Source organism: Hemitrygon akajei, chromosome 11 (assembly GCF_048418815.1).
Source record: "Hemitrygon akajei chromosome 11, sHemAka1.3, whole genome shotgun sequence".
NCBI classification, from domain to species: domain Eukaryota; kingdom Metazoa; phylum Chordata; class Chondrichthyes; order Myliobatiformes; family Dasyatidae; genus Hemitrygon; species Hemitrygon akajei.
The window spans coordinates 86,768,483-86,795,735 of record NC_133134.1 but is presented as its reverse complement, the minus strand read 5'-3'; the positions used below and the strand labels follow the sequence as shown (position 1 = coordinate 86,795,735).

Genomic DNA, 27,253 nt, shown 5'->3' with positions numbered 1-27,253 from the left:
TCCCACTGACACACAGCGGGACGCCGGTACCCACACTCCCTCTGACACACCGGGACGCCGGTACCCACACTCCCTCTGACACACCGGGACGCCGGTACCCACACTCCCTCTGACACACCGGGACGCCGGTACCCACACTCCCTCTAACACACCGGGACGCCGGTACCCACACTCCCTCGGACACACCGGGACGCCGGTACCCACACTCCCTCTGACACAGCGGGACGCCGGTACCCACACTCCCACTGACACACCGGGACGCCGGTACCCACACTCCCTCGGACACACCGGGACACCGGTACCCACACTCCCTCTGACGCACCGGGACGCCGGTACCCACACTCCCTCTAACACACCGGGACGCCGGTACCCACACACACTCGGACACAACGGGACACCGGTACCCACACTCCCTCTGACACACCGGGACGCCGGTACCCACACTCCCTCTGACGCACCGGGACGCCGGTACCCACTCTCCCTCTGACACAGCGGGACGCCGGTACCCACACTCCCTCGGACACAGCGGGACGCCGGTACCCACACTCCCTCTGACCCACCGGGACACCAGTACCCACACTCCCTCTAACACACCGGGACGCCGGTACCCACACTCCCTCTGACACACCGGGACACCGGTACCCACACTCCCTCTGACACACCGGGACACCGGTACCCACACTCCCTCGGACACAGCGGGACGCCGGTACCCACACTCCCTCTGACACACCGGGACACCGGTACCCACACTCCCTCTGACACACCGGGACGCCGGTACCCACACTCCCTCTGACACACCGGGACGCCGGTACCCACACTCCCTCTGACGCAACGGGACGCCAGTACCCACACTCCCTCTGACACACCGGGACGCCGGTACCCACACTCCCTCTGACACAGCGGGACGCCGGTACCCACACTCCCTCTGACACACCGGGACGCCGGTACCCACACTCCCACTGACACACCGGGACGCCGGTACCCACACTCCCTCGGACACACCGGGACGCCGGTACCCACACTCCCTCTGACACAGCGGGACGCCGGTACCCACACTCCCACTGACACACCGGGACGCCGGTACCCACACTCCCTCGGACACACCGGGACACCGGTACCCACACTCCCTCTGACACAGCGGGACGCCGGTACCCACACTCCCACTGACACACCGGGACGCCGGTACCCACACTCCCTCGGACACAACGGGACGCCGGTACCCACACTCCCTCTGACACACCGGGACGCCGGTACCCACACTCCCTCGGACGCACCGGGACACCGGTACCCACACTCCCTCTGACACACCGGGACGCCGGTACCCACACTCCCTCTGACACACCGGGACGCCGGTACCCACACTCCCTCGGACACACCGGGACGCCGGTACCCACACTCCCACTGACACACCGGGACGCCGGTACCCACACTCCCTCGGACACACCGGGACGCCGGTACCGACACTCCCACTGACACACCGGGACGCCGGTACCCACACTCCCTCGGACACACCGGGACGCCGGTACCCACACTCCCTCTGACACACCGGGACGCCGGTACCCACACTCCCTCGGACACAGCGGGACGCCGGTACCCACACTCCCTCTGACACACCGGGACACCGGTACCCACACTCCCTCGGACACAGCGGGACGCCGGTACCCACACTCCCTCTGACACACCGGGACACCGGTACCCACACTCCCACTGACACACCGGGACGCCGGTACCCACACTCCCTCGGACACACCGGGACGCCGGTACCCACACTCCCACTGACACACAGCGGGACGCCGGTACCCACACTCCCACTGACACACAGCGGGACGCCGGTACCCACACTCACTCTGATACACACCGGGACGCCGGTACCCACACTCCCACTGACACAGCGGGACGCCGGTACCCACACTCCCACTGACACACCGGGACGCCGGTACCCACACTCCCACTGACACACCGGGACGCCGGTACCCACACTCCCTCGGACACACCGGGACGCCGGTACCCACACTCCCACTGACACACAGCGGGACGCCGGTACCCACACTCCCACTGACACACCGGGACGCCGGTACCCACACTCCCTCGGACACACCGGGACGCCGGTACCCACACTCCCACTGACACACCGGGACACCGGTACCCACACTCCCACTGACACACCGGGACGCCGGTACCCACACTCCCACTGACACACAGCGGGACGCCGGTACCCACACTCCCTCTAACACACCGGGACGCCGGTACCCACACTCCCTCTGACGCACCGGGACGCCGGTACCCACTCTCCCTCTGACACACCGGGACGCCGGTACACACGCACCGGGACGCCGGTACCCACACTCCCTCTGACGCACCGGGACGCCGGTACCCACACTCCCTCTGACACACCGGGACGCCGGTACCCACACTCCCTCGGACACACCGGGACGCCGGTACCCACACTCCCACTGACACACAGCGGGACGCCGGTACCCACACTCCCTCTGACACACCGGGACGCCGGTACCCACACTCCCACTGACACACAGCGGGACGCCGGTACCCACACTCCCACTGACACACCGGGACGCCGGTACCCACACTCCCACTGACACACAGCGGGACGCCGGTACCCACACTCCCTCGGACACACCGGGACGCCGGTACCCACACTCCCACTGACACACCGGGACGCCGGTACCCACACTCCCTCGGACACACCGGGACGCCGGTACCCACACTCCCACTGACACACAGAGGGACGCCGGTACCCACACTCCCACTGACACACGAGGACGCCGGTACCCACACTCCCTCGGACACACCGGGACGCCGGTACCCACACTCCCACTGACACACCGGGACGCCGGTACCCACACTCCCTCGGACACACCGGGACGCCGGTACCCACACTCCCACTGACACACCGGGACACCGGTACCCACACTCCCACTGACACAGCGGGACGCCGGTACCCACACTCCCACTGACACACAGCGGGACGCCGGTACCCACACTCCCTCTAACACACCGGGACGCCGGTACCCACACTCCCTCTGACGCACCGGGACGCCGGTACCCACACTCCCTCTGACACACCGGGACGCCGGTACCCACACTCCCTCTGACGCACCGGGACGCCGGTACCCACACTCCCTCTGACACAGCGGGACGCCGGTACCCACACTCCCTCTGACACAGCGGGACGCCGGTACCCACACTCCCTCGGACACACCGGGACGCCGGTACCCACACTCCCTCTGACACACCGGGACGCCGGTACCCACACTCCCACTGACACACAGCGGGACGCCGGTACCCACACACCCTCGGACACAACGGGACACCGGTACCCACACTCCCTCTGACACACCGGGACGCCGGTACCCACACTCCCTCGGACACAACGGGACACCGGTACCCACACTCCCTCTGACACAGCGGGACGCCGGTACCCACACTCCCTCTAACACAGCGGGACGCCGGTACCCACACTCCCTCTGACGCACCGGGACGCCGGTACCCACACTCCCACTGACACACAGCGGGACGCCGGTACCCACACTCCCACTGACACACCGGGACGCCGGTACCCACACTCCCACTGACACACAGCGGGACGCCGGTACCCACACTCCCTCGGACACACCGGGACGCCGGTACCCACACTCCCACTGACACACCGGGACGCCGGTACCCACACTCCCTCGGACACACCGGGACGCCGGTACCCACACTCCCACTGACACACAGCGGGACGCCGGTACCCACACTCCCTCGGACACACCGGGACGCCGGTACCCACACTCCCACTGACACACCGGGACACCGGTACCCACACTCCCACTGACACACCGGGACGCCGGTACCCACACTCCCACTGACACACAGCGGGACGCCGGTACCCACACTCCCTCTAACACACCGGGACGCCGGTACCCACACTCCCTCTGACGCACCGGGACGCCGGTACCCACACTCCCACTGACACACCGGGACGCCGGTACCCACACTCCCTCGGACGCACCGGGACGCCGGTACCCACGCTCCCTCGGACACGCCGGGACGCCGGTACCCACGCTCCCTCGGACGCGCCGGGACGCCGGTACCCACACTCCCACTGACACACCGGGACGTCGGTACCCACGCTCCCACTGACGCACCGGGACGCCGGTACCCACACTCCCTCTGACACACCGGGACGCCGGTACCCACACTCCCTCTGACGCAATGGGACACCGGTACCCACACTCCCTCTTACACACACCGGGACGCCGGTACCCACACTCCCTCTGACACACCGGGACGCCGGTACCCACACTCCCTCTGATACACACCGGGACACCGGTACCCACACTCCCTCTTACACACACCGGGACACCGGTACCCACACTCCCTCTTACATACAGCGGGACACCGGTACCCACACTCCCTCTTACACACACCGGGACACCGGTACCCACACTCCCTCTTACACACAGCGGGACACCGGTACCCACACTCCCTCTGACACACCGGGACGCCGGTACCCACACTCCCTCTGACGCAACGGGACGCCGGTACCCACACTCCCTCTTACACACCGGGACGCCGGTACCCACACTCCCTCTGACACACCGGGACGCCGGTACCCACACTCCCTCTGACACACCGGGACACCGGTACCCACGCTCCCTCTGACACAGCGGGACGCCGGTACCCACACTCCCTCTAACACACAGGCACACCGGTACCCACACTCCCTCTGACACACCGGGACACCGGTACCCACGCTCCCTCTGACACAGCGGGACGCCGGTACCCACACTCCCTCTAACACACAGGCACACCGGTACCCACACTCCCTCTGACACAGCGGGACGCCTGTACCCACACTCCCTCTGACACAGCGGGACGCCGGTACCCACACTCCCTCTTACACACCGGGACGCCGGTACCCACACTCCCACTGACACACCGGGACGCCAGTACCCACACTCCCTCTGACACAGCGGGACGCCGGTACCCACACTCCCTCTGACACACCGGGACGCCGGTACCCACACTCCCTCTGACACAGCGGGACGCCGGTACCCACACTCCCTCTAACACACCGGGACGCCGGTACCCACACTCCCTCGGACACACCGGTACCCACACTCCCACTGACACGCCGGTACACACACTCCCTCTAACACACCGGGACGCCGGTACCCACACTCCCTCTGACACGCCGGTACCCACACTCCCTCTGACACAGCGGGACACCAGTACCCACACTCCCTCTGACACAGCGGGACACCTCACTAGTCTAGAAATAGGAAGTTGTACAGTTTAACACATTGATGAAGAGTTAGCACAGGAGGGAGGGCTTTAGATATTTGTACCATGGAGCTGTCCTCCGGCGAAGGCGGGATCTGTATAGAAAGGACGGTTTGCACCTAACCTTGTAGGGAACTAATATCCTAGCTGGAAGATTTGCTTGTGCTGCAGGATGAGTGGTATTGGAGTTGCAGGGGAATGGGAAATAGAGCACCAGAACAGATAGTTGAGTGGTTGTGGAGAAAGCAGTTATTAAGCTTACATACAATGTCAAGAATCAAAAGGTCCAACATGATGGGACTAATGTTCTGAGCTGTGTATATTTCAATGCAAGGTGTATTATAGAAAAGCTGGATGAGCTTAGGGCATGGATCAGCACATGGAATTATGACATTGTAGCCATTTGTAAGACTCAGTTCCAGGATAGGGCAGGACGGGCAGCTCAGTGCTCCAGGGCTCCATTGTTTTAGACATGATGGAGCAGGAGGGATTAAATGGGGAGGGGTGGCATTACTAGTCAGTAAAATGTCATAGCAGTGCTTTGTCAAGACACATTGGGCTCTCTATTGAGGCTTTATGAGTAGAACTGAGGAATAAGAAAGGTTTGACCATGTTAATATGATTATGAGGTGGGGTTTAGAGGAGGAAAGTTGTAGAGATTGTAGACTTACAGGAAAAATAAAGTTATTATAATAGGTGTTTTTAAACTTTCCACTTATCAACTGGGACTCCCAACCAGTAAAAGGGTTGGAAGGGGAAGAATTTATCAATTGTGTTCAGGAAAGCTTCCTTAATTAGTACATAGAAGTCCCAACTAGAAAGAGTGTGCTACTCGATCTCCTATTAGAGAATGAAACAGGGCGGGTGACAGAAGTTTGTGCAGGGGAAAACTTTGCGTCTGGTGATCACAACGCAATTAGTTTCAAGGTAGTTACGGAAAAGGATTGGTTGATATTCTGGAAGATCAGAGTGGTAATCTATGTGTGAAAGAGATGGGGGGGGAGTTTGTAAATGCATCAGTATTCACTCAGGAGACAGACAAAAAGTCCACAAATGTGAGGCACAGCTGCAGAAAGGTCATGGACCCCATACTGATTACAGAGAGGAGATGTTTGCTGTCTTGGGGCAAATTAGGGTGGATAAGTCTCCAGGGCTTGACAATGTGTTCCTTCGGATCCTCTGGGAGATTAGTGCACAAATTGCAGGAGCCCTAGCAAAGATATTTAAATCTTCCTTAGCCACAAGTGAGGTGCTAGAAGGTTGGAGGATAGCTAATGTTGTGTTGTTTAGGAAAGGCTCTATGAAATAGCCAGGAAATTATAAGCTGGTGAGCCTGACATCAGCAGTTGAAAAGTTATTGGAAGGTATTCTAAGTGACTGGATATATACGTATTTGGATAGACAGGGACTGATTAGGGATAGTCAACATGACTTTGTGTGTGGGGTAAGTCGTGTCTAATCAATCATAGAGAGTTTTTCAAGGAAGTTACCAGGAGCTGATGAAGGCAAAGCAGTGGATGTTGTCTACCTGGATTTTAGCAAGGCTTTTGACAAGGCCCCATATGGAAGGCTGGTCAGGAAGGTTCAGTTCCTTGACATTCAAGATGAAGTAGTAAATTGAATTTTGTATTTTAGTAAATTAGACATTGGTTTTGCAGAAGAAGCCAGAGAGTGGTTGTCTCTGGCTCTCTGACTGGAGGCTTAGTGGTGTGCTGCAGGGATCAGAGCTAGGTCCATTGTTGTTTGTCATCTATATCAATGATCTGGATGATAACGTGATAAACTGGATCAACAAATTTTGTGGGTAACACCAAGAATAGTGGTGTAGTGGACACCAAGGAAGACTATCAAAGCTTGCAGTGGCATCTGGACCAGCTGGAAAAATGGGCTGAAAAATGACATATGGTATTTAATGACTTCATGACCTCAGACAGTGGCCAGCCCGTTTCCTGCTCTGGACCCTGTCAAGCCCATGCAAGGTGGCTGCACAAGAGTCTCTGCCAATGAGAGATCCTGGCATCAGAAATGGGCTTGCTGCTATTACTGCGAGGAAGCAGGTCACCTGAGGGCCAAATGTCTGAAGCAGCAGCCATCGGGAGAACAGCTAAGACCGTCCAGTGTTGGGAGAATCGTGATTGTAGCCGCCACTACTCCCAGCCCTACTGATTCTCATGCCACACTCAAGGCAGAGGTTTCCAGGGGAAAGAACCAATGAGAGGTGAAAGACATTATGGACTTTGGGGCAGTTTGGTAATTTCCTGGACCTTGAGTCCATCCGTCAGCTCTATGTACAACTCTACGGGAGTTGAGCCAGCCCGTGCTCACAACTGTCCTAGATGGCTGCCCATTTGGCTCTAGGCAGATCCTGCAGTAGACACTGGTTTTGCAGATGAGGATGGAGGAGCATGTGGAGGGCATTTGTTTCTCTATCATCGATTTTTCCCACATACCCCTGATCCTTGGGCTCCCTTAGCTGTCCCTTTGGTAAACTGGAAGGAAGGCAGGATCATGGCATGGTCCAGTCATTGCAAGAGGGAATGTTTTCGGCTTGGTGATCCGACACACAGACTCACCTGAGGCCAGCAGCAGACAAGGAGGCAGACTTTTGTTCAGGGTAACCTGGAGCCTATGGGACACCCAGTCCTGCCTCCAAGGGCAGACCAGCTGGCTCCAGTCAACAGGACCTCTTGAGTCCTGACCCAGTCTAGTCAGGGTTGCATTGAGACTGGAAAGGGAGGGTCTCTAGTTCAGGAGCAATCCAAGGAGGTGCCCAAGCAATATGGACTCTAGCAGCCAAGCCTAAGAGATCCAGTCGCCAGTAACATTTGAGTGGAAGACGGCATTCAACACAACGACAGGGCACTATAAGTACCTGGTCACGCCCATCAGCGTCACAAATGTGCCAACAGTTTTTCAGGCCTTTATAAACAACATGCTCTGGGATGCTCTCCATAAGTATGCCTTCGTCTACTTGGATGATATCCTAATCTTGTCAAAGTCCAGGGAGGAACTTGTCACTCATATCAGAGATATATTAAAAAGAGACTTCTAGATCATACACTTTATGTCAAGCTGAAGAAATCCAAATTTCACACAACCACTGTTTCACTTTTGGGTTTTATCATCTCTAATGGCAATCTCAAGGTGGATCCTACAAAGACATTGTCAGTCAGAGATTGACCACAACCAATAAGTCTAACAATTGCAGCGATTTACCAACTTTTATCGAAGTTCATCAGAAACTTCAGCTCAGTGTCGGCTCCGCTGACAGCACTAGCTAAGAGATCCAGGGGCCCTTTTATTTGGACTGCTGAAGTGGAGGCTGCTTTCGCAGAGCTCAAACAATGGTTCATGTCACTTCCCATTTTGTTTTCACCTAACTTGGACCTTCCTTCATCATGGAAGTGGATGCCTCAGATGTTGGGAGTGGGTGCAGTGTTGTCTCAACAGACACCTTTGGACATTTAGTTGCTCACAGTCAAGCTGCAGGAATGGTGTTACTGGCTTGAGGGTGCCAAGAACTGTTTTATTGTATGGACAGACCAGAAGAATCTGGCTTATATTCAGGAGGCCAAAAGACTGAATTCTAGGCAGGCCAGATGGTCTCTTTTCTTTAACTGCTACAATTTCATCCTGACCTATTGACTGGGGTCAAAGAATCAGAAACAGGATGCCTTGTCTCGTTATTCTGAACGAACCCAAAAGAGAGGAGCAGCCTACCACCACTTTGCCCCAAGCTAAAGTGTTAGCGTCAATTCATTAAGGAAATGATGCACATATCCGCAAGCCCCAGGGATAATGGGAGGTTCATGAGGATGGTCCTCTGTTTGTCCCAAGTTCTGTCAGATCTTGGGTACTTCAATGGGAACGCATCAAGAATGACTGCTCACCCAGGGATGGCCAGGTCCCTCGGAATTCATTAGGAGAAGATACTGGTGGCCTGGAGGTTCGACAATATGTGCAGGCATGCGAGGAGACCTGTACCCAATCTCAAAAGCTCCTTCACCCTCTCCCTATGGCGAACATCTCCAGGGACTTTGTCACAGGTCTTCCACCTTCCAAGGGAAAGACCGTCACAGTAATTGTAGATCAATTTTCTAAGGCCTGCAAATCCATACCTTGGATAAACTACCATTACAGTAGAAATGGCCCAACTTATCCTGGACCAGGTCTTCAGGATCCATGGATTTCTAGTGGACATTGTGTTGGATCGTGGTCCTCAATTTGTGTCATATTTTTGGTGGGCATTCTGTACCCTGACTGGGCAACAGTGAGTCTTTCCTCTGGGTTTCACCCGCAGTCTAACAGCCAGACAGAGCAAATGAACCAGGACATGGAACTAACCCCAAGAAAAACCAGGCGAGTGGTGCGACCAGAACGCTTTATAGCATTCTGCCCTCAGGATGCCCCAGTAATTCGTTCCCGTGCAGGAGGTGGAGGTTGGGGTTTCTGCAACCGAAGATCTCATCTGATACTGCAAGGAAAAATGGACTAGGGCAAGGGAAATTCTGTTGGCTCTGCTCGGAAGGCTGAAGTAAAATTGGAGGGGAGAGCGTCAGGTCATAAGTAACCTTAGCTTTGCTCTGTTCTCAATGGGCTCGCATCAGACGCTCTCAGCTGAAGACATACAAACATACTAGGGGCTGACCCAGCTCTCTGTGTCCATCAGGCAACTGCCCTCTCCATGGCCTCACAGTTTAAGTGATCTAAGGTCAATACAGATAACGTACTCTCTCTGTGTGGAGCTGCATGCTCTCCATGTGACTTCCAGTTCCCTCCTTCAGTCCAACAATGTGCGGGGTCAGTGGGTCAGTCAGCCGCTGTAAATAACCTCCTGGTGTGTGGGTGAGGGTTAGAATCTGGGGGGAATCAGTAGGGATTCGGAGAGAGTAAAATGTGTATCAGTATAGGTAGGTGGTTTGTGTTCAGCAGGGACTGGATGGGCCAAAGGGCCTGATTCTGTACCATGTGACTCCATGATGACCCCAGTCTGAGCCTGTAACCTCAGCTCCCCCAGCCTGACCCTCACAATGGGTTCTGTGTATTTGGGTGTTGGACATGCATCGAGTGCCCTGTTTGAATGCTGTATACCTCCATGATCCAATGACAATCGTCTCCCTTCTCAGAATCAAGAAAAATCCCTGGAAGCATGCATCACCTGGGAAATACTGGTTGCACTGAATCAGAAGTTGCTGCAGATGATCTCTACCTGTTGGCCTGAGTTGGAGTATGCCCATGAGCATCACCCACTCGATGAAGTCCCTCGGCCTCTGTCTCAGTCTCAAGTTTTTCCATCTCTGCCTCTGTCCTCGGTCCCTTCACCTGCAAACTCCTGCCATTCTCTCTGCTCGCCGCTCCATTCTCTGTCCCCAGTGCTTCTGAGTGGAAAGAGATTGGGACAAAGATGAGTAGGTCCCAGTTCCAACAAGGGCATGGTGAACAAACATTGTTTAGGTGTATGTCTCCATCTTGAAATCAATATGTGGAAACACACACAATGCTGGGGGATCTCAGCAGATCAGGTAGCATCTATAGCGGGAAAGAAACAGCCAACGTTATGATCTTGGGTCTGAGCCCGCAATGTTGACTATTTATTTTCCTCCATAGATGCTGCTTGACCTACTGAGTTCAAGCACCAAGGATGAAGTTTATTCACATTTACGTGCGTTAGGAATCTGCTGAGGTGTGCTAGTGCGACATGCAACCAAAAACTACATTTAATAATTATGAAGAATTAGAAGTACAGTTATGGAATAAATGCATAAATAACAAGATGTACTTACAATGTAAACAACATTATAAATGGTGGTTTAAAGTGTTTACAGCGCAGTGACTGACGTAATAGATGGGGGGGTCTAACTAGAATGGTTGATGAGATTAACTGCCTTGAAGAACAAACTTTTAAGACGCTATGTTTTTGTTTTAATAGCCCCACATTTTCAAGCAGGTAAAGTCAAGTCAATTTTTTTCATTTAACTACATACATGTATATAACATGTATAACCATATAATGTATATAAAAATGAGACAACGTTTCTTCAAACCAGGATGTAAAGCACAGTAGTACATGTAATACACAATAACTTATGAAGGCAAGGATAAAATTTACAGATGAATCACACATAAATAACAAACTGAAGTGTCTCAATATCAAATATTGTAAGGTACTGAACAGATTATCTCGTGACACTTTGAATACGATGTAGCCAGGAGTTCAGAAGCTGAATAGCCTGGGGGAAGAAACTGTTTCTCATCCTGACTGTTCTTGTTTTTATGCATCGGAGTCTCCTGCCTGATGGTAGAAAGTCAAAGAGGATGCTGGATGGATGGGTGGGATCCTTAACAATACTAAGTTCCCTGCTTGTGCAGTACTCCTAATAAGTGTCCCCGATGGATGGCAGGAAGACCCAGATGATCCTCTCAGCTGTTCTCATGGCCCTTGGTAGTGATTTCTAGTCCATGCTCTACTGTTCCCATACCAGATGGAGATGCAACTTGTCAGGACGCTGTCTTGTCAGTTAAGATGGGGGCTGGCAGCCTTGCTTGCCTCAATCTTCTTACTGCTGTGCCTTCTTGTTCTGGGGGTGATATTAAGAGACCAGGTGAGATCATCCGTCAGAGTCCCAGGACTCTGGTGCACTTAACTCTCTCTATGGAGGAGTCATGTATTTGCAGGTGGAGATGGTTTGTCTGCACCTTCCTGAAGTCCACACCGATTTCCTTTGTTTTCTCCACATTCAGGCTTACATCAATCCACCAGCCTCTCCACCTCCCCTCTATAATCTGTCTCATCACCGTTCTTGATAAGGCCAACCACTGTCGTGCATTCCGCAACCTTGATGACACAATTTGAGCTGGATCCTGCAACACAGTTGTTTGTCAGCAGTGAGCTGAGCACACAGACTTCGGGAGCAATACCAAGGAATTGTGGACTTCAGGAAGGGGAAGTCAGGACACACACCCATCCTCAGAGGGAATCAGTTTCAAGTTCCTGCGTGTGAGTGTGTTTAACACATTGATGCAATCATGAAGAAGGTTCACCACGAGCTATACCTCATCAGGAACTTGAGGGGAATTAGTATGTCATGACAGACTTCAGCAATTGTTTACAGATGTTCGATGGACAGCATTGACTGGTGTATTGCAGCCTGGTACAGAGGCTCCAAGGTGCAGGATCACAAGAGACTGCAGAGGGTTGAGAGTCGGCCAGTTTCATTATGGGCACAACCCAGCCCACTACTCCTGCCCACTATCTTCAAAACACAGTGTCCATCAATACAGACCCCGACCACCATCAGGGAAATCGATCAGTACGGACCCCGACCACCATCAGGGAAATCGATCAGTACGGACCCCGACCACCATCAGGGAAATCTATCAGTACGGACCAGGACCACCATCAGGGAAATCGATCAGTACGGACCAGGACCACCATCAGGGAAATCGATCAGTACGGACCCTGAACACCATCAGGGAAATCGATCAGACCACCATCAGGGAAATCGATCAGTACGGACCCCGACCACCATCAGGGAAATCGATCAGTATGGACCAGGACCACCATCAGGGAAATCCATCAGTACGGACCCTGACCACCATCAGGGAAATCGATCAGTACGGACCCTGACCACCATCAGGGAAATCGATCAGTACGGACCCCGACCACCATCAGGGAAATCGATCAGTACGGACCCTGATCACCATCAGGGAAATCGATCAGTACAGACCCTGACCACCATCAGGGAAATCGATCAGTACGGACCCTGACCACCATCAGGGAAATCGATCAGTACGGACCCTGAACACCATCAGGGAAATCAATCAGACCACCATCAGGGAAATCGATCAGTACGGACCCCGACCACCATCAGGGAAATCGATCAGTATGGACCAGGACCACCATCAGGGAAATCGATCAGTACGGACCCTGACCACCATCAGGGAAATCGATCAGTACGGACCCTGACCACCATCAGGGAAATCGATCAGTACGGACCCCGACCACCATCAGGGAAATCGATCAGACCACCATCAGGGAAATCGATCAGACCACCATCAGGGAAATCGATCAGTACGGACCCCGACCACCATCAGGGAAATCGATCAGTACGGACCCCGACCACCATCAGGGAAATCGATGTACGGACCCCGACCACCATCAGGGAAATCGATCAGTACGGACCCCGACCACCATCAGGGAAATCGATCAGTACGGACCCCGACCACTATCAGGGAAATCGATCAGTACGGACCAGGACCACCTTCAGGGAAATCGATCAGTACGGACCCGGACCACCTTCAGGGAAATCGATCAGTACGGACCCCGACCACCTTCAGGGAAATCGATCAGTACGGACCCTGACCACCTTCAGGGAAATCGATCAGTACGGACCCTGACCACCATCAGGGAAATCGATCAGTACGGACCCTGACCACCATCAGGGAAATCGATCAGTACGGACCCTGACCACCATCAGGGAAATCGATCAGTACGGACCAGGACCACCATCAGAGAAATCGATCAGTACGGACCCTGACCACCATCAGGGAAATCGATCAGTACGGACCCTGACCACCATCAGGGAAATCGATCAGTACGGACCAGGACCACCATCAGGGAAATCGATCAGTACGGACCCTGACCACCATCAGGGAAATCGATCAGTACGGACTCCGACCACCATCAGGGAAATCGATCAGTATGGACCCTGACCACCATCAGGGAAATCGATCAGTACGGACCAGGACCACCATCAGGGAAATCGATCAGTACGGACCCTGAACACCATCAGGGAAATCGATCAGTACGGACCCTGACCACCATCAGGGAAATCGATCAGTACGGACCCCGACCACCATCAGGGAAATCGATCAGTACGGACCAGGACCACCATCAGGGAAATCGATCAGTACGGACCCTGACCACCATCAGGGAAATCGATCAGTACGGACCCTGAACACCATCAGGGAAATCGATCAGACCACCATCAGGGAAATCAATCAGTACGGACCCTGACCACCTTCAGGGAAATCGATCAGTATGGACCCCGACCACCATCAGGGAAATCAATCAGTACGGACCCTGACCACCTTCAGGGAAATCGATCAGTATGGACCCGGAACACCATCAGGGAAATCAATCAGTATGGACCCAGAACACCATCAGGGAAATCGATCAGTACGGACCCTGACCACCATCAGGGAAATCGATCAGTATGGACCCGGAACACCATCAGGGAAATCGATCAGTACGGACCCTGACCACACAGAACATGCCCTCTTCTCATCACTGCCATTGCTGAGGAGATACAGCAGCTTGGAGGCATGCACTTAACATTTTGACCCGAAACGTCAACTTCTTCCATTGCACCATCAAAATTCTGAACGGTTCATGAACACTACCACAATAGTAATTTTTATGCTATATTGCTGCCACAAAATAACAAATATCCTAATGTACTTTGGTGATAATAAATCTGAAGGGTTCTCTGGTCAGTAAGTGAATGGGAGTCCCCGGTGAGTGAGAAGGTAGACAGAAGAGTTGTGAAATGAGGACATCATCTGCTGAGTATTTCATGTTGGACACTTGCTGCTCCAGAATAACTGAGACAGGGTTCATTTAAGGCCCAGTCAGCAAGGTGAATAGCAACTGAAACATTTACTGTAGCTGGTACACGTTTCTGTTCCTATTGATGAATCTTCTAATGAACTTGTCAGTTTAAAACACAAGAGATTCTGCAGATGCTGGAAATCCAGAGTAACAACACACAAAATGCTGGAGGAACTCAGCAGGTCAGGCAGCGTCTCTGGAGAGGAATAAACTGTTGACATTTTGGGCTGAGACATCAAGACAATAAACAGTTGATGTTTTGGCCCAAAACATCAACTGTTTATTCTTCTCTGTTGGTATGACCTGCTGACTTCCTCCAGCATTTTGTTTGGGCAGTTTTAAACTGTGCTTTCCCTTTGGCAGATATGATAGATCATTTCTTTGCCCCACTTCCTCTTCTCATCACTATAAAGTTTTACTGAAGACAGGAAGTGTAAAAGGCTCGCAAGGAGAAGGGGCTGACGTGAGTGGGTCAGACCTGAGAACTCATTAGAAGACTTGGCAATATTGTGGTTATTTCCCTCCAGTTCACTGAACAGCTGAGGCAAATATTAAATCCTGCAGTACCCCACCATTCAATGCTTAGCTCCCAAAAATGATCCATTTATTCCTTCTTGTGTATGTGCGAGGGTGGGGAGGGGGAGGAATGGGGCGTGATTTGTTATTCTTTTGTTGCTAATGGTGTTCTGTGTTGTTGTGTTCTGCTGAGCACTGTGGGCATGCTATATTGGCATCAGAATGCACGGTGATACTTGTAGGCTGACCTCAGAATACACTTAAATTGTGTGGATCATTAACACAAATTACACATTTCACTGTATGTTTAGATGTACATGTGATAAAGCAAAATTAACCTGCATTTGAGTTGTAAAATAATCTTGACCTAGAACCGTGTCATGGAAAAGAAGGTGAGTTTCAAAAATCCGATCTATAAGTGACTTTATTTCATCCAGCAACAAAAGAAATAACTTTGTCTGGCCTTCCCAGTACCTGTAGGTTTGTAGCTGAGGGCCTGCACAATTACTGCTACGGGAGAACTGGTATCTGCCTGGGTGGATGCTTGGAAACCATTTCTCGTCTCTCCTCCCTTCTCCGGAGAGCCAGCCTGGTTCACAGCTCCTCGATCCTCCTCAGGCCTGCTGGGTACAACCACAGAGTGACAGGTCATCGAATCATAGAGGCTACAGCATAAAAACAGGCCCTTCAGCCTATCTAGTCCATGTTGAACTATTCTACCTAGTCCCATTGACCCGCTTCCATATCCCTCTCATCAAAACTTCTCTGACACGTTGTAATCAAAGTCACACTCAACGTTTCAGGAACAGCTTCTTCCCCTCTGCCATCAGATTTCTGAATGAACAATGAACTTATGAACACTTCCTCAGTACTTTCTCCTCTTTTTTCCACTATTTATTTAATGTATCTTTTATATATACTTTTTATTGTAATTATATTTTTATTATGTGTTGTAATGTACTGCTACCGCAAAACAACAAATCTCATGACATAAATGAAATCTGATCCTGATTCTAGCACATCTGCCGGCAGCTCATTCTACACTTGCACCAGCTCTGAGTGAAACAGTACCCCCTCAGGTTCCCCAGAAATATTTCACCTTTCACTCTTAACCCATCTCCTCTAGTTCTAGTTTCACCGAACCTCAGTGGAAAAAGCCAGCCTGCATTTCCCCTAACTATATCCCTCATAATTTTGTATAAGTCTATCATTCTCCTACGCTCCAGTGAGATCGTTTCAAATTCAAACACAAGCCAAGTTAACACAGGGAAGGTGTTGGAGACCTAGAAACCACTGTCCAAGGATACAAAGGGAGCCCCCCATCTACATCGTGCCATCTTCCTGCTGTGACGTTCGGGCAGCAGGTACAGAAACTTCAAGTCCCACATCACCGGGTTCAAAAACAGCTACTTCCCTTCAACCATCAGGTTCCTGAACTGACCTGCACAATTCTAACCCTCTCTCAGCACTATGAACCACCTCATGCACTGCCATGGACTTGTCAGTGTTTTTCTTGGCGCTGTATTGTTTTACACATTTTTTTACCCCTTCACTGTCTGGTAGAAATAGTGTGTCGTGCCTTGCTTGTGATACTGCTGCAAGCAAGTGTTTCATTGTACCCATACCTCACTGTATTTATGCATGTGCTAATGATCTCAACTTGACATGACTTTGGATGCCATTTGGATTGGAGATGTGAAATTCTCTCAGACAGAAAGCAGTTGAGACAAGGCATAGGAACCTGGGTTTAGTTCTGTTACTGTCTGTAAGGAGTTTGAACGTTTTCACCATGACCTAAAAAAAGTAATGGATATGGCCCAGTCCGTCACGGGTAAAACCCTTCCCACCATGGAGCACATCTACGTGGAGCACTGTTGCAGGAAAGCAGAGTCATCAGGGCAACCAGGTTCAGGAACAGTAATTAGCCCTCAATCATCAGGCTCTTGAACCAGAGGAGTTAACTTCACTCACTCCCATCACTAAACTGTTCCCACAACTTATGGACTCATTTTTAAGGACTCTCCATCTCATTTTCTCAGTATTTATTGCTTATTTATTGTTATTTTTCTTTCGTATTTGCAGTTTGTCGTCTCTTGCACACTGATCATTTGTCCACCCTGTTGGGTGCGATCTTTCATTGATTCTATTCTGATTCTTGGATGTACTGTGAGTGCCTGCAAGAAAATGAATCTCAGGGTTTTATATGGTGACATATACAGTATGCACTTTGGTAACAAATTTACTTTGAACTTTGAACCTCTGGGTGCAACAGTTTCCAAAGACATGGGTTAGTAGGTTAATTGGTCACATGGCTGTAATTGGGTGGTGTGGGCTCATTGGGCTGGAAGAGTCTGTTAACGTGCAGTATTTTATAAAATTAATTAATAAGTGCATTCTGAGAAGACAGAGATATACTTAATGCTGAGGATCAAGAGTGTTGAGAAAAGGAGGGAATTAGAGGCTGCAGTGAGTGACCCGTCACAATTTGTTTAAATAGGATTCCTGGTCTCTATGTTTTAAAATATAGCGGAACGTTGGTGTGGGGAAGGGGGATGGGTTGTGAATTGGAGAGAAGATGTGTGTGCAGTCTTGGGATGTTGGGATACCTGAAGCAGGAGGAAGATGTGTGCCTGAAGATTATGAGTTAGGTACAAGGGATTTGGAGATACGGAGGTATAGAGACAAAGGTGAGCAATATGGAGATGGGGAAGTGTGATTATAGAGTCATATACAGCACCAGTACAGGCCCTTCGGCCCAAGCAATCCATGCCAACCATGGTGCCCACCTATCCAAGTACTTCTTAATTGATAGGCTTTCAATTGTACCTGCCCCAACCATTTCCTCTGGTAGCTCATTCCATTTACTGACCACCCTCTGGTTCAAATTGTTCTCCCCCAGGTTCTTGTTAAATCCCTCCCTTTTCACCTTAAACCTCTTCTTATTGCTTTATTAGTTGCCTTCTGTTATTTTTTAAAAGCTTCCCTCCCAGCTAATCCCAATTTCCTACATTCCTGTGGGAGGCAGCTTCGTCCAGTTACAGTAAAACCTCTCCCACTTACTGAAGAACTTGTTTTCGATGACATTCCTGACCTTTTCTACATCCATGCGTCACAGGGACTGGACCTCTCAATGGGTTTGTTCGCAGGCTATTTCCAGGTAAATACTTCTGTGAGGAGCAGATTGTTAGAAGGAAATCAAATCAGAAAAATCAGAAATACTAAAAAAAATGTGTACAACACTGAAGTTATAACATTGCTGCTTTGAGAGAATGTAATTGGGAAATTTCCGGGAGTGCATGTAATGGACGATCTCACCTGATCCCTCAACACCATTTCTTTAGTCAAGAGATCCCGTACGGCATTTCCACTACGGGGCTAGTGAGGCTCCCCACCCCCATTTTAACCAATTTTTACAGGAGCACCTTTGAGAGTGTCCCAACTAACTGCATTACTGACAAGTACAGGTATTGTCAAGCATCTGAAAGCAAGGACTGCTGAGGGGATCATCGGGGTATCCCTTCCACCCGTCAGAGATACAGTATTTATCAGGATTGCTTCATACGCAGGATCCTTAGCATTCATGATAGGCCAGATGGCCAAGTCCTGCTCTAATTTCTTATGTTCTTGTGTAAATATAAAATTATGAGAGCCACAGACAGGGTAGATAGTCAGAATCTTTTCCCCGTGGTAAGGGTATCGAAAACAAGAGGACAAAGATGAGAGGATGAGAGGACGGAGTTTTAAAGGGAATCTGAGGGATAAATGTTTCACACAGAGGGTGACTGATACCTGGAATGTGAGATGGTAGAACTACAGTGCAATGAGTTTGGGTGGAGCTAAGAAACGGTGAGAATAGAAAAGATTGAATGGAGTTATTTACTGGCTCCCAAATAGCAGATGTAATAATGAGAATATCCTAATGTGGAAATATGTTACCGTTCCTTCATTGTCATTGGGTCAAAGTGCTGGAACTCTCCCTACAGTGTGGGTGTACCCACACCTCAAGGACTGCAGCAGTTCGAGGGTGCAGAGATTTATGAAGATGCTGCCAGGACTTGAAGGCCTGAGTTGCAGGGAGAAGTTGGGCAGGCTGGGACTTTATGCCTTGGCACATTAATAGGTGACCTTGTGGAGGGGTATGGACAATAAGATTGTACACATTCTTTCCTCCAGAGATTGTGAGGGCATAAGTGAAAGGTGAAAGATTTAAAAGGGACTCAAAGATCAACTTCACTCAGAGGGTGGTGCGTAGATGGAATGATCTCCAATGAGATGGAAGATAGTTGTGGCAGGAACAATAACAACATTCAAAAGGTATTTGTATCAGTAGATGCATTAAAAAAAAGTTTAGAGGGATATGGGGCCAAATGGGACTAGCTTGGTGGGCATGGACATATCGGGCTGAATGGCCTTGTTGCCATGTTGCATTACTGATATTCAGTCCCATTTCCTGCTCCATCCCGATATCTCTCCGTTTCGTCAGGTCTGTCCTGAGCATGTGCATTAGGGAGGTGGTAGGGGAAGGGATTTCCAGGATTCTGATAAGACGGTGGTGTGCTTGGTTGCAGCAGTTTCTACAGGGTCAATCAAAGGTGTTATTGTCTTTTTTTAAACTTTTTTTATGATCCAAGACCCAGCTGGACATTAAGAATTTAAATCCATCAGCAAGTTGCTAGTTGGTGGAGAAACTGAAGAATCTGGACTTTGTGTGAATCGTGTTGCTGCCTGTGTCAGAGAGGCATCGGAGGAGTCGGTGCATGAAGGCGATGTGATGTCTAACAGCGAGTGATCGCCTTAGTTACTTTTCTTGTGATTGAAAGACCCTGTTGGACATTGTTAATGTGGAATGCTGCAAGTCCGATTCATGGTTTATTGGCAGAAGGCATGGGAGCTGTGTAGCTACGTTTGTAGCAAGGACACAGATTGATGAGTCAGGAATATTAATAAGATGGACAACAAATTAATGGAATGCGTACAATGTACTAAGGAACCAATGAACTAATGTTCGATCCCAACCTCTGGTATTGCCTACCTGTGTACAGAGTCTGCACATCCCCCCTGTGCCCTCATCGGTTTTCCCAGGTGCTCCCATTCCCTCTCACATCCTGACAACATATGAGGTTGATAGGTTAACTGGCCTCTGTAAATTTCTCCCCTGGTATGTGGGTGAGGAGTAGAATCGGGGGGAGTTGATGGAAATGTGGGGAATATAAGATGGGGATCAGTGTAAATGGTTGGCTGGTGGTTGGCATGAACTTGTTTCCATGTTCTACAGTGCTATGCCATACAAAGGCTACCTGTGATCTTGTTTTATTGTAGAAGGGAGTTATGATAGAACTTTACTTTGCCTATATTTATTTTTAATTTTTTTTAAAATTTATTGAAATACAGCACAGCATAGGCCCTTCCAGCCCTTCCAGCTATGCTGCCCATCAATCCTCTGATTTAATCCTAACCTAATCATGGGACAGTTTACACTGACCAACCAGTACGTCTTTGGACTGTGGGAGGAAACCGGAGCACCTAAAGGAAACCTGCATGGTCACAGGGAGAACGTGCAAACTCCTTACATGCAGCGGCTGGAATTGAATCCGGGTTGCAGGTACCATAAAACGTAATTGCGAAACGACCAAGGTCTAAGGGAAAAGTTGGCTGTGGACATTGTGAAAATTCGTTAAAAAAAGCAATATGGATAGGCAATGGAAATAATTCATGATTCACGAATCTGAAAATAATCTCTCCAAGGCACAAAAACCCATTAGGAAAAGTAGTCTGACTGTGATGCTGAGAGTTAGAAAGTAGTGATTAAATCAAGAGGCTTTTAACATTACCAAAAATAGCAAGTGCCTGAGGTTTAGGAGCATTTCAGAATCTGTCAAAGCAGAAGCAAGGAATTATTAAACTTAAGTAAGATGATATGTGAGATTAATCTGGCAAGAACCATAAAGATTGTAAGGGCTTCTGTAGGGGAGAGTGAGCAGCTTCAAGTTCCTGGGTGTCACCTCTTAAGGATCTATTCTAGGCCCAGCACATTGATGTAACCATGAAGAAAGGATGCCAGCATCTCTACTTCCTTAGAAGTTTAAGGAGATTCATCATACTGTGCTGTACTATTCTATGTTCTATCTCTGGCTTCTTCAACCTTCCTTTAGATTTCTGATGAAGGGTCTTGAGACGAAACATTGACTGCTCATTCCCCTCCATTGATGCCACCTCACCAGCTGAGTTCCTCCAGTGTTTTGAATACGTTGCTCTAGATTTCGAGCATCTGCAGAATATTTTGTGTTTAAAACTTCTACTGAGGTACAGCGGAAAGCATTCTGACTGGTTGTTTCATGACCTGCTGAAGGAACTCTAAAGCACAGGAACATAAGAGGATACAGTGAGTTCCATCATGGGTACATCTCTCCCTACCATCGAGGAATTCCACAAGACAAGTGATGTCTTAGAAAGGTGACATCCATCATCAGGGACCCCCACCATCTGGACCAGGCCCTTTTCTTGATGCTGCCATCAGACAGGAAGTACAGGAACCTGAAGGTCTAACCTCAAGGTTCAATGATTGCCTCTTCCCCACTTCCATGAGGTTCTTGAACCAACCTGAAAAACTCAAACACTACCTTGAAATATAATCCAGTACTCCTTTCCCTCCTTGCACCTTCTTCTTCCTCTGGCTTCATCCCGATTTCTTTCAAGTCCTGATCAAGAGTCTTGGCCTGAAACATTGATTGTTTATTCATTTCTGCCTGCTGAGTTCCGACAGTATTTTGTGTGTGTTGCTCTGGATTTTCAGCATCTGCAGAATTTCTTCCTCTGGAAGATGGTTCCTTATACCTGTACCTCCTATCCTCTGTGTGCAGATAGCTACCTATCTACCTCTCTGTCTCTCACTCTCACACACTTGCAAAATTCTGCGCAGCTCTGCTGTGGGGGAATATAGAGGCTTTGAGAGGGTGCAGAATAGGTTTACCACGATGCTGTCTAGATTAGAGGATATGTCCTGGAGAAGCCATATTGCATACGTGCCTTCATCTGTAGGAGCAGAATATAAGATCCAGGAAGTCACTATGCAGGTGATCATGACGAACTTGGTGATGAAAGTTCTGATAAAAATTGAGTTAAGCCGGACTTGGAATATTGTGTGCAGTACAGGTCGCCCCATTACCCTAAGGATGTGGAAGCTTTGCAGAGGGTGTACAAGAGGTTTCGAAGAACAAAGAACAGTACAGCACAGGAACAGGCCCTTCGGTTCACAATGTTGTGTGAACCAGCTAAAGTGCAAATCAAAAATCCCCAACCATTAATCCCTCCTCCCTACACAATGTCCATATCCTTCCAGCTTCCTTATATCCATGTGCCTAAACGTCTCTTAGAAGCATCTAATGCAGGGATGGCCAACCTATGGCGCATGCGCCAAAAGTGGCGCATTGGATGATTTGAAGTGGCGCATTGAACAGTGGAAAAATGAGTTCTTATTTATAGCAGGTCTGTCAGGAAAACCGCTATGCATTGTTTGTGAAAAGTCTTTCTCACATAATAGAAGACATAATCTTAATAGACACTATAAAAGACAACATCAGACTGAAATAGAAGGAAAACTGAAGCTAGTGCTTGGGTCTGAGTTACAGAAAGAATATGTGATTAAGAAAAAGGAAGAAATCAAAAGAAGACAAAATATATTAAGGTAAGTCATGTTATCTTGTTTTTATATTAAATCAATATATCATGTAAAAATGCTAAATATGTCTATATTAACATATTTCTACAAGAATTGAATGGAGGTATAAGAGTTGTATGGAGCATCTGAACTTGTGCGTGAAAAAATTGACACATGGAAGGTAAAAGGTTGGCCACCCCTGATCTAATGTATTTGCTTTTACCACCATACCAGTTAGTTCATTCCAGACATCCACCACTCTCTGAGTAAAATCCCCCTCAAATCTACCCCCTCTCACCTTCAATGCACCTCTGGTATTAGATATTTCAACCATGGGAAGCAGATATTCCCTGTCTACTCTATCTATGCCTCTCATAATCTTATAAACCTCTAACAGATCTCCCCTCAGCCTCCGTCTCTCCAGAGAAAACATCCAAGTTTACCCAGCCTCTCATGACAATACATGCCCTCTAAATCCCAGAAGGGCAATTCCTTCTGCACCCTCTCCAAAGCCTCAACATCTTTCCTATAGTGGGACAACCAGAGCTATACGCATTTAACCAGATGTGGCCTAACTGGAGTTTTATAGAGTTGCAACATAAGCTTTTGGCTTTTGAACTCAATGCCTTGACTATTGAAAGCAAGCATTCCACGAGGCCTCTTAACCACCTTTTTGACCTGTGTAGCCGCTTTCAAGGAGCTATGAATTTGGATCCCAAGATCTCTCTGCTCAGCAACACTGTTAAGTAACAGTGTAATGTCTCTTTGCATTTGCCCCACCAAAGTGCAACACGTCACACTTATCTGGGTTAAACTCCATCTGCCACTTCTCTGCCCATACCTGCAACTGATCTATATCATGCCGTATTCTTCACCAATCTTCTACGCTATCCACAACTCCACTAGTCTTGGTATTATCCACAAACCCATCTACATTTTCATCTAGGATGTTGCCTGGATTACAGAGCATCAGCTATAATGAGAGGCTGGATGATTTTCTCTGGTGCATCAGAGACTGAGGGGAGATATTACAGTGATGAGGGGTAGGATGGCTTATATTTCCGTGGGCTTATATCTGAGGGCTGATAGAAGAAAATAAAGTTATGAGATGCATAGATAGGGTAGATAGTCAGCTGGTGTCAACCACTTATCAAAGATGGAGGCACAGTGTTGAATGGATATGCACAACTAGTATAGTCTGTGTGAATCACTTACCAAAGGCATAGCAGGACGGATGCCCCCGGTGTGGGGGAAAGCACTGTTCAGAGACAGTTTATACTGTATGGCATCTGCCAACTTGTTCACGATCCTTTCCTGTGCTGAGCCAGTGGGTTCCTGGAAGAGATGAGCCACAGAGGAGAACCAGCATTAATGTCATGTGTCAGAGGCTTTGATTCACAAAAATCTGATCTGCATTACTTCAGAGATAATCTACAACAGACTGACTTGTCCTCACAGTTGCATCCAAATCTGACCACTGCACTACAATAGACTTTAGTCTAATTGTGTTCTTTCTTGTTAGAATTGTGTAAAATTTATGATTTTCTTGTGAATGTTGTGCATCTGATGCTATGTGCTTGTGATGCTGCTGCAAGTAAGTTTTTAATTGTACCTGTACAATGGACTCTGTATCTGACTATAAACTTGACTTTGATTTTAGTCCTTTAATACAGTGCAATGCATCAGTCTTACGTCAATGGCCAACACAGTCCGAATATGTGCTGGGGACAGGCCACAAATGTCCCTGTGCTTCCAGCACAAACATAGCATGTCCCAAACTTACTAACTGTAACCTGTCTGTCTTTGGAATATGGGAGAAACCTGAGCATCCGAGGAAACCCAAACTCCTTACAGACTGCAGCAGGAAATGAACCCCAATCGCTGATCACTGCTGCTGTAAAGCATTGACCTAACTGCAACGCTACGACAGTGATATCAAAGAGGCCATTGCACAGACATCTGAACATTCAGGGAATGGAGTGGTATTGATCACGTACAGGCAGAAGAGACTGTGCATGGTGTTCAACACAGACTTGGTGGGCTGAAGGGTCCTTCCCCTGTGCTGTACTGTTCCACGTTCTGTAATGTATACGAGGAGGAAACTTACAGTGAGCAATTATCGCACTAATGTGAGGGAGGGTCACACAAGCTCCAGAGAGACAGTACAGAGGGTCAGGATTGAACCTGGGCCACCCGAGAAGCTAATGGCTCTACTAACCATGCTACTGTACTTGCTGAAGGCCCATATGTGATCTAAAGGGTGAGAATATGAAGAAGATCCAGGATCTTCCTGCTCCTTATTCCTCAGTACCATTCCAAGGGAGATTCATCACCAATTCCATCAGTAGGGACCCTCACCATCTGGGGTGTGATCTCATTGTCATCCATCCTCAGGGACACCATCCCCCATCTCGATCATGCTCTCATCGTCATTATATCCATCATCCAAGCCATGCCCTCTTCTTGATGCAGCCATCGAGCAGGAGGTTCAGAAGCCTGAAGACCCACACCTCATTGTTCAACAGCAGTTTCTTCCCCACTCTCCACTGCCATCGGGCTCTTGAACCCATGTGAAAAACCTTAATTCCTGGACTATATTCCCCTCAATATGCACTTTAAGAAACTCTCAGAAAGGCACATGGATGTTAGGAAAATGAAGGGCCGTGTAGGAGGGAAAAATTAGATGGATCAAAACAACAACATGCCTGTACTGAACAGTGGAGTTCTATGTTCTATGTAAGAATGTTGCTAAGTTTATTGTTGTTTTGTGTAAGTTCTGAATGTATATGCTAATTTAAGTCAATTTAAGTTTATGTGATCTATGTTATGTCTTTAATGTACGGTGCTGCTGCTGCAAAAGGCAAATATTCATGGCATTTATACCTTGCGGATGTGTGCTCATGACAATAAACCTGGTTTTAGCAATAAACTTGAACTTGAGATTTACCTTGAGTCATCAGAACTTGGAGAGTGCTAGATTTTAAGTAAGCAATGCAGGTACCTGCGACTTGGCCAGAGCAGATAAAGCCTGTTTGTAGTAGTGTGTGGCCTTCTCAGGGTCTCCCAGGCGGAACTTAGCAGCCCCCAAGCCTTCACAAGCCTGCCACTGTCCATGAAAATCACCTGCACTTGGAACAAGAGGGGAAAGGGAAGCAATAAATTATGGAAGTAACTATATCAAAGCCATTATCAGACCTGCTCCTCATCTGCCCTGTGCTCACAACACCCAAAGGTCTGATTTGTTTTTTTATTGCCACATGTGCAGTGAAGAACTTTTGTCTTGCATGTCACCCATACAGATCATTTCATTATTGGGTAGATTTTTGCATAGTCAGGGAATTAATGGTTATGGGGAAAAGGCAGGTAGGTGGAGATGAGTCCATGGCCAGATCAGCCATGATCTTACTGAATGGCGGAGCGCTCGATAGGCCAGATGGCCGTCTCCTGCTCCTATTTCTTATGTTCTTATTATAACAGTGCATTGAGTTAGTATTAGGGAAAATGCAGAATGAAGTGCAGCAGTTACAGAGAAAGTGCAGTGCAGACAGACAATAAGGTGCAAAATTATAACAAGGTAGATTGTGAGTGCAAGAGTCTATCTCATTGTACTAGGGAATCATCCTAACAGATGCGTGGTGGTAGGTTTACAACACTTCTCCATGCTGGTACTTTGAAAGTGCTAGCCACTTGGTCTCTGTCTCTACTACCTTTTACTTTGCTTGACCTTTATCTGTGTCATTTTTTAAAGCACATGCCACTCTTAATAGATGCATAGGTAATATCCAAATGATGCTCCGTATAAAGAAATACATCTAACTTTTTATACAGAGCACGGAAGGTTCTGTAATGCAAGGCCAGGGGTGGTGGTACAGGAAGTACGATGATGATGTTTAAGAGGTTCTTAGAAACATACACTGAGAATGGAGGTATATGTGGGCAGAAGGGATTACTTAATTAGCCATTTCATTACTAGTTTAATTATTGTGGGATGAAAGGCTGTACTGTACTGTTCTAACACTATTTTCCACTAAATCAGGGGTTCAGAACCTGGGGTCCACAGAGCCCTTGGTTAATGATAGGGGTTCATGGTATGAAAAAGTAGATAGCTGTTACTTGCACCTCCTTGTCATTGTAGGCCACATGACACAGAGCAAAGGCTCTTTGGCCCATCATGTCCAATTGAC

General features: G+C 49.2%; 1 protein-coding gene across 3 annotated transcripts in view; it reads right to left on the bottom strand.

The window, feature by feature from the left end:
* The window catches only part of LOC140735812 (uncharacterized), a 93,231-nt gene that overhangs the window by 30,326 nt on the left and 35,652 nt on the right, over window positions 1-27,253 (bottom strand). For 2 of the 3 annotated variants that reach the window (XM_073061310.1, XM_073061311.1), the window contains 5 exons: window positions 26,071-26,192; window positions 24,285-24,404; window positions 18,473-18,579; window positions 15,887-16,035; window positions 10,496-10,664 (listed from right to left, as the gene is read on the bottom strand). In XM_073061310.1, the coding sequence (XP_072917411.1) occupies window positions 10,496-10,664; window positions 15,887-16,035; window positions 18,473-18,579; window positions 24,285-24,404; window positions 26,071-26,192 (667 nt within the window). The remainder of the gene's footprint in view (window positions 1-10,495; window positions 10,665-15,886; window positions 16,036-18,472; window positions 18,580-24,284; window positions 24,405-26,070; window positions 26,193-27,253) is intronic. The other variant, XM_073061312.1, reaches the window with a different exon arrangement.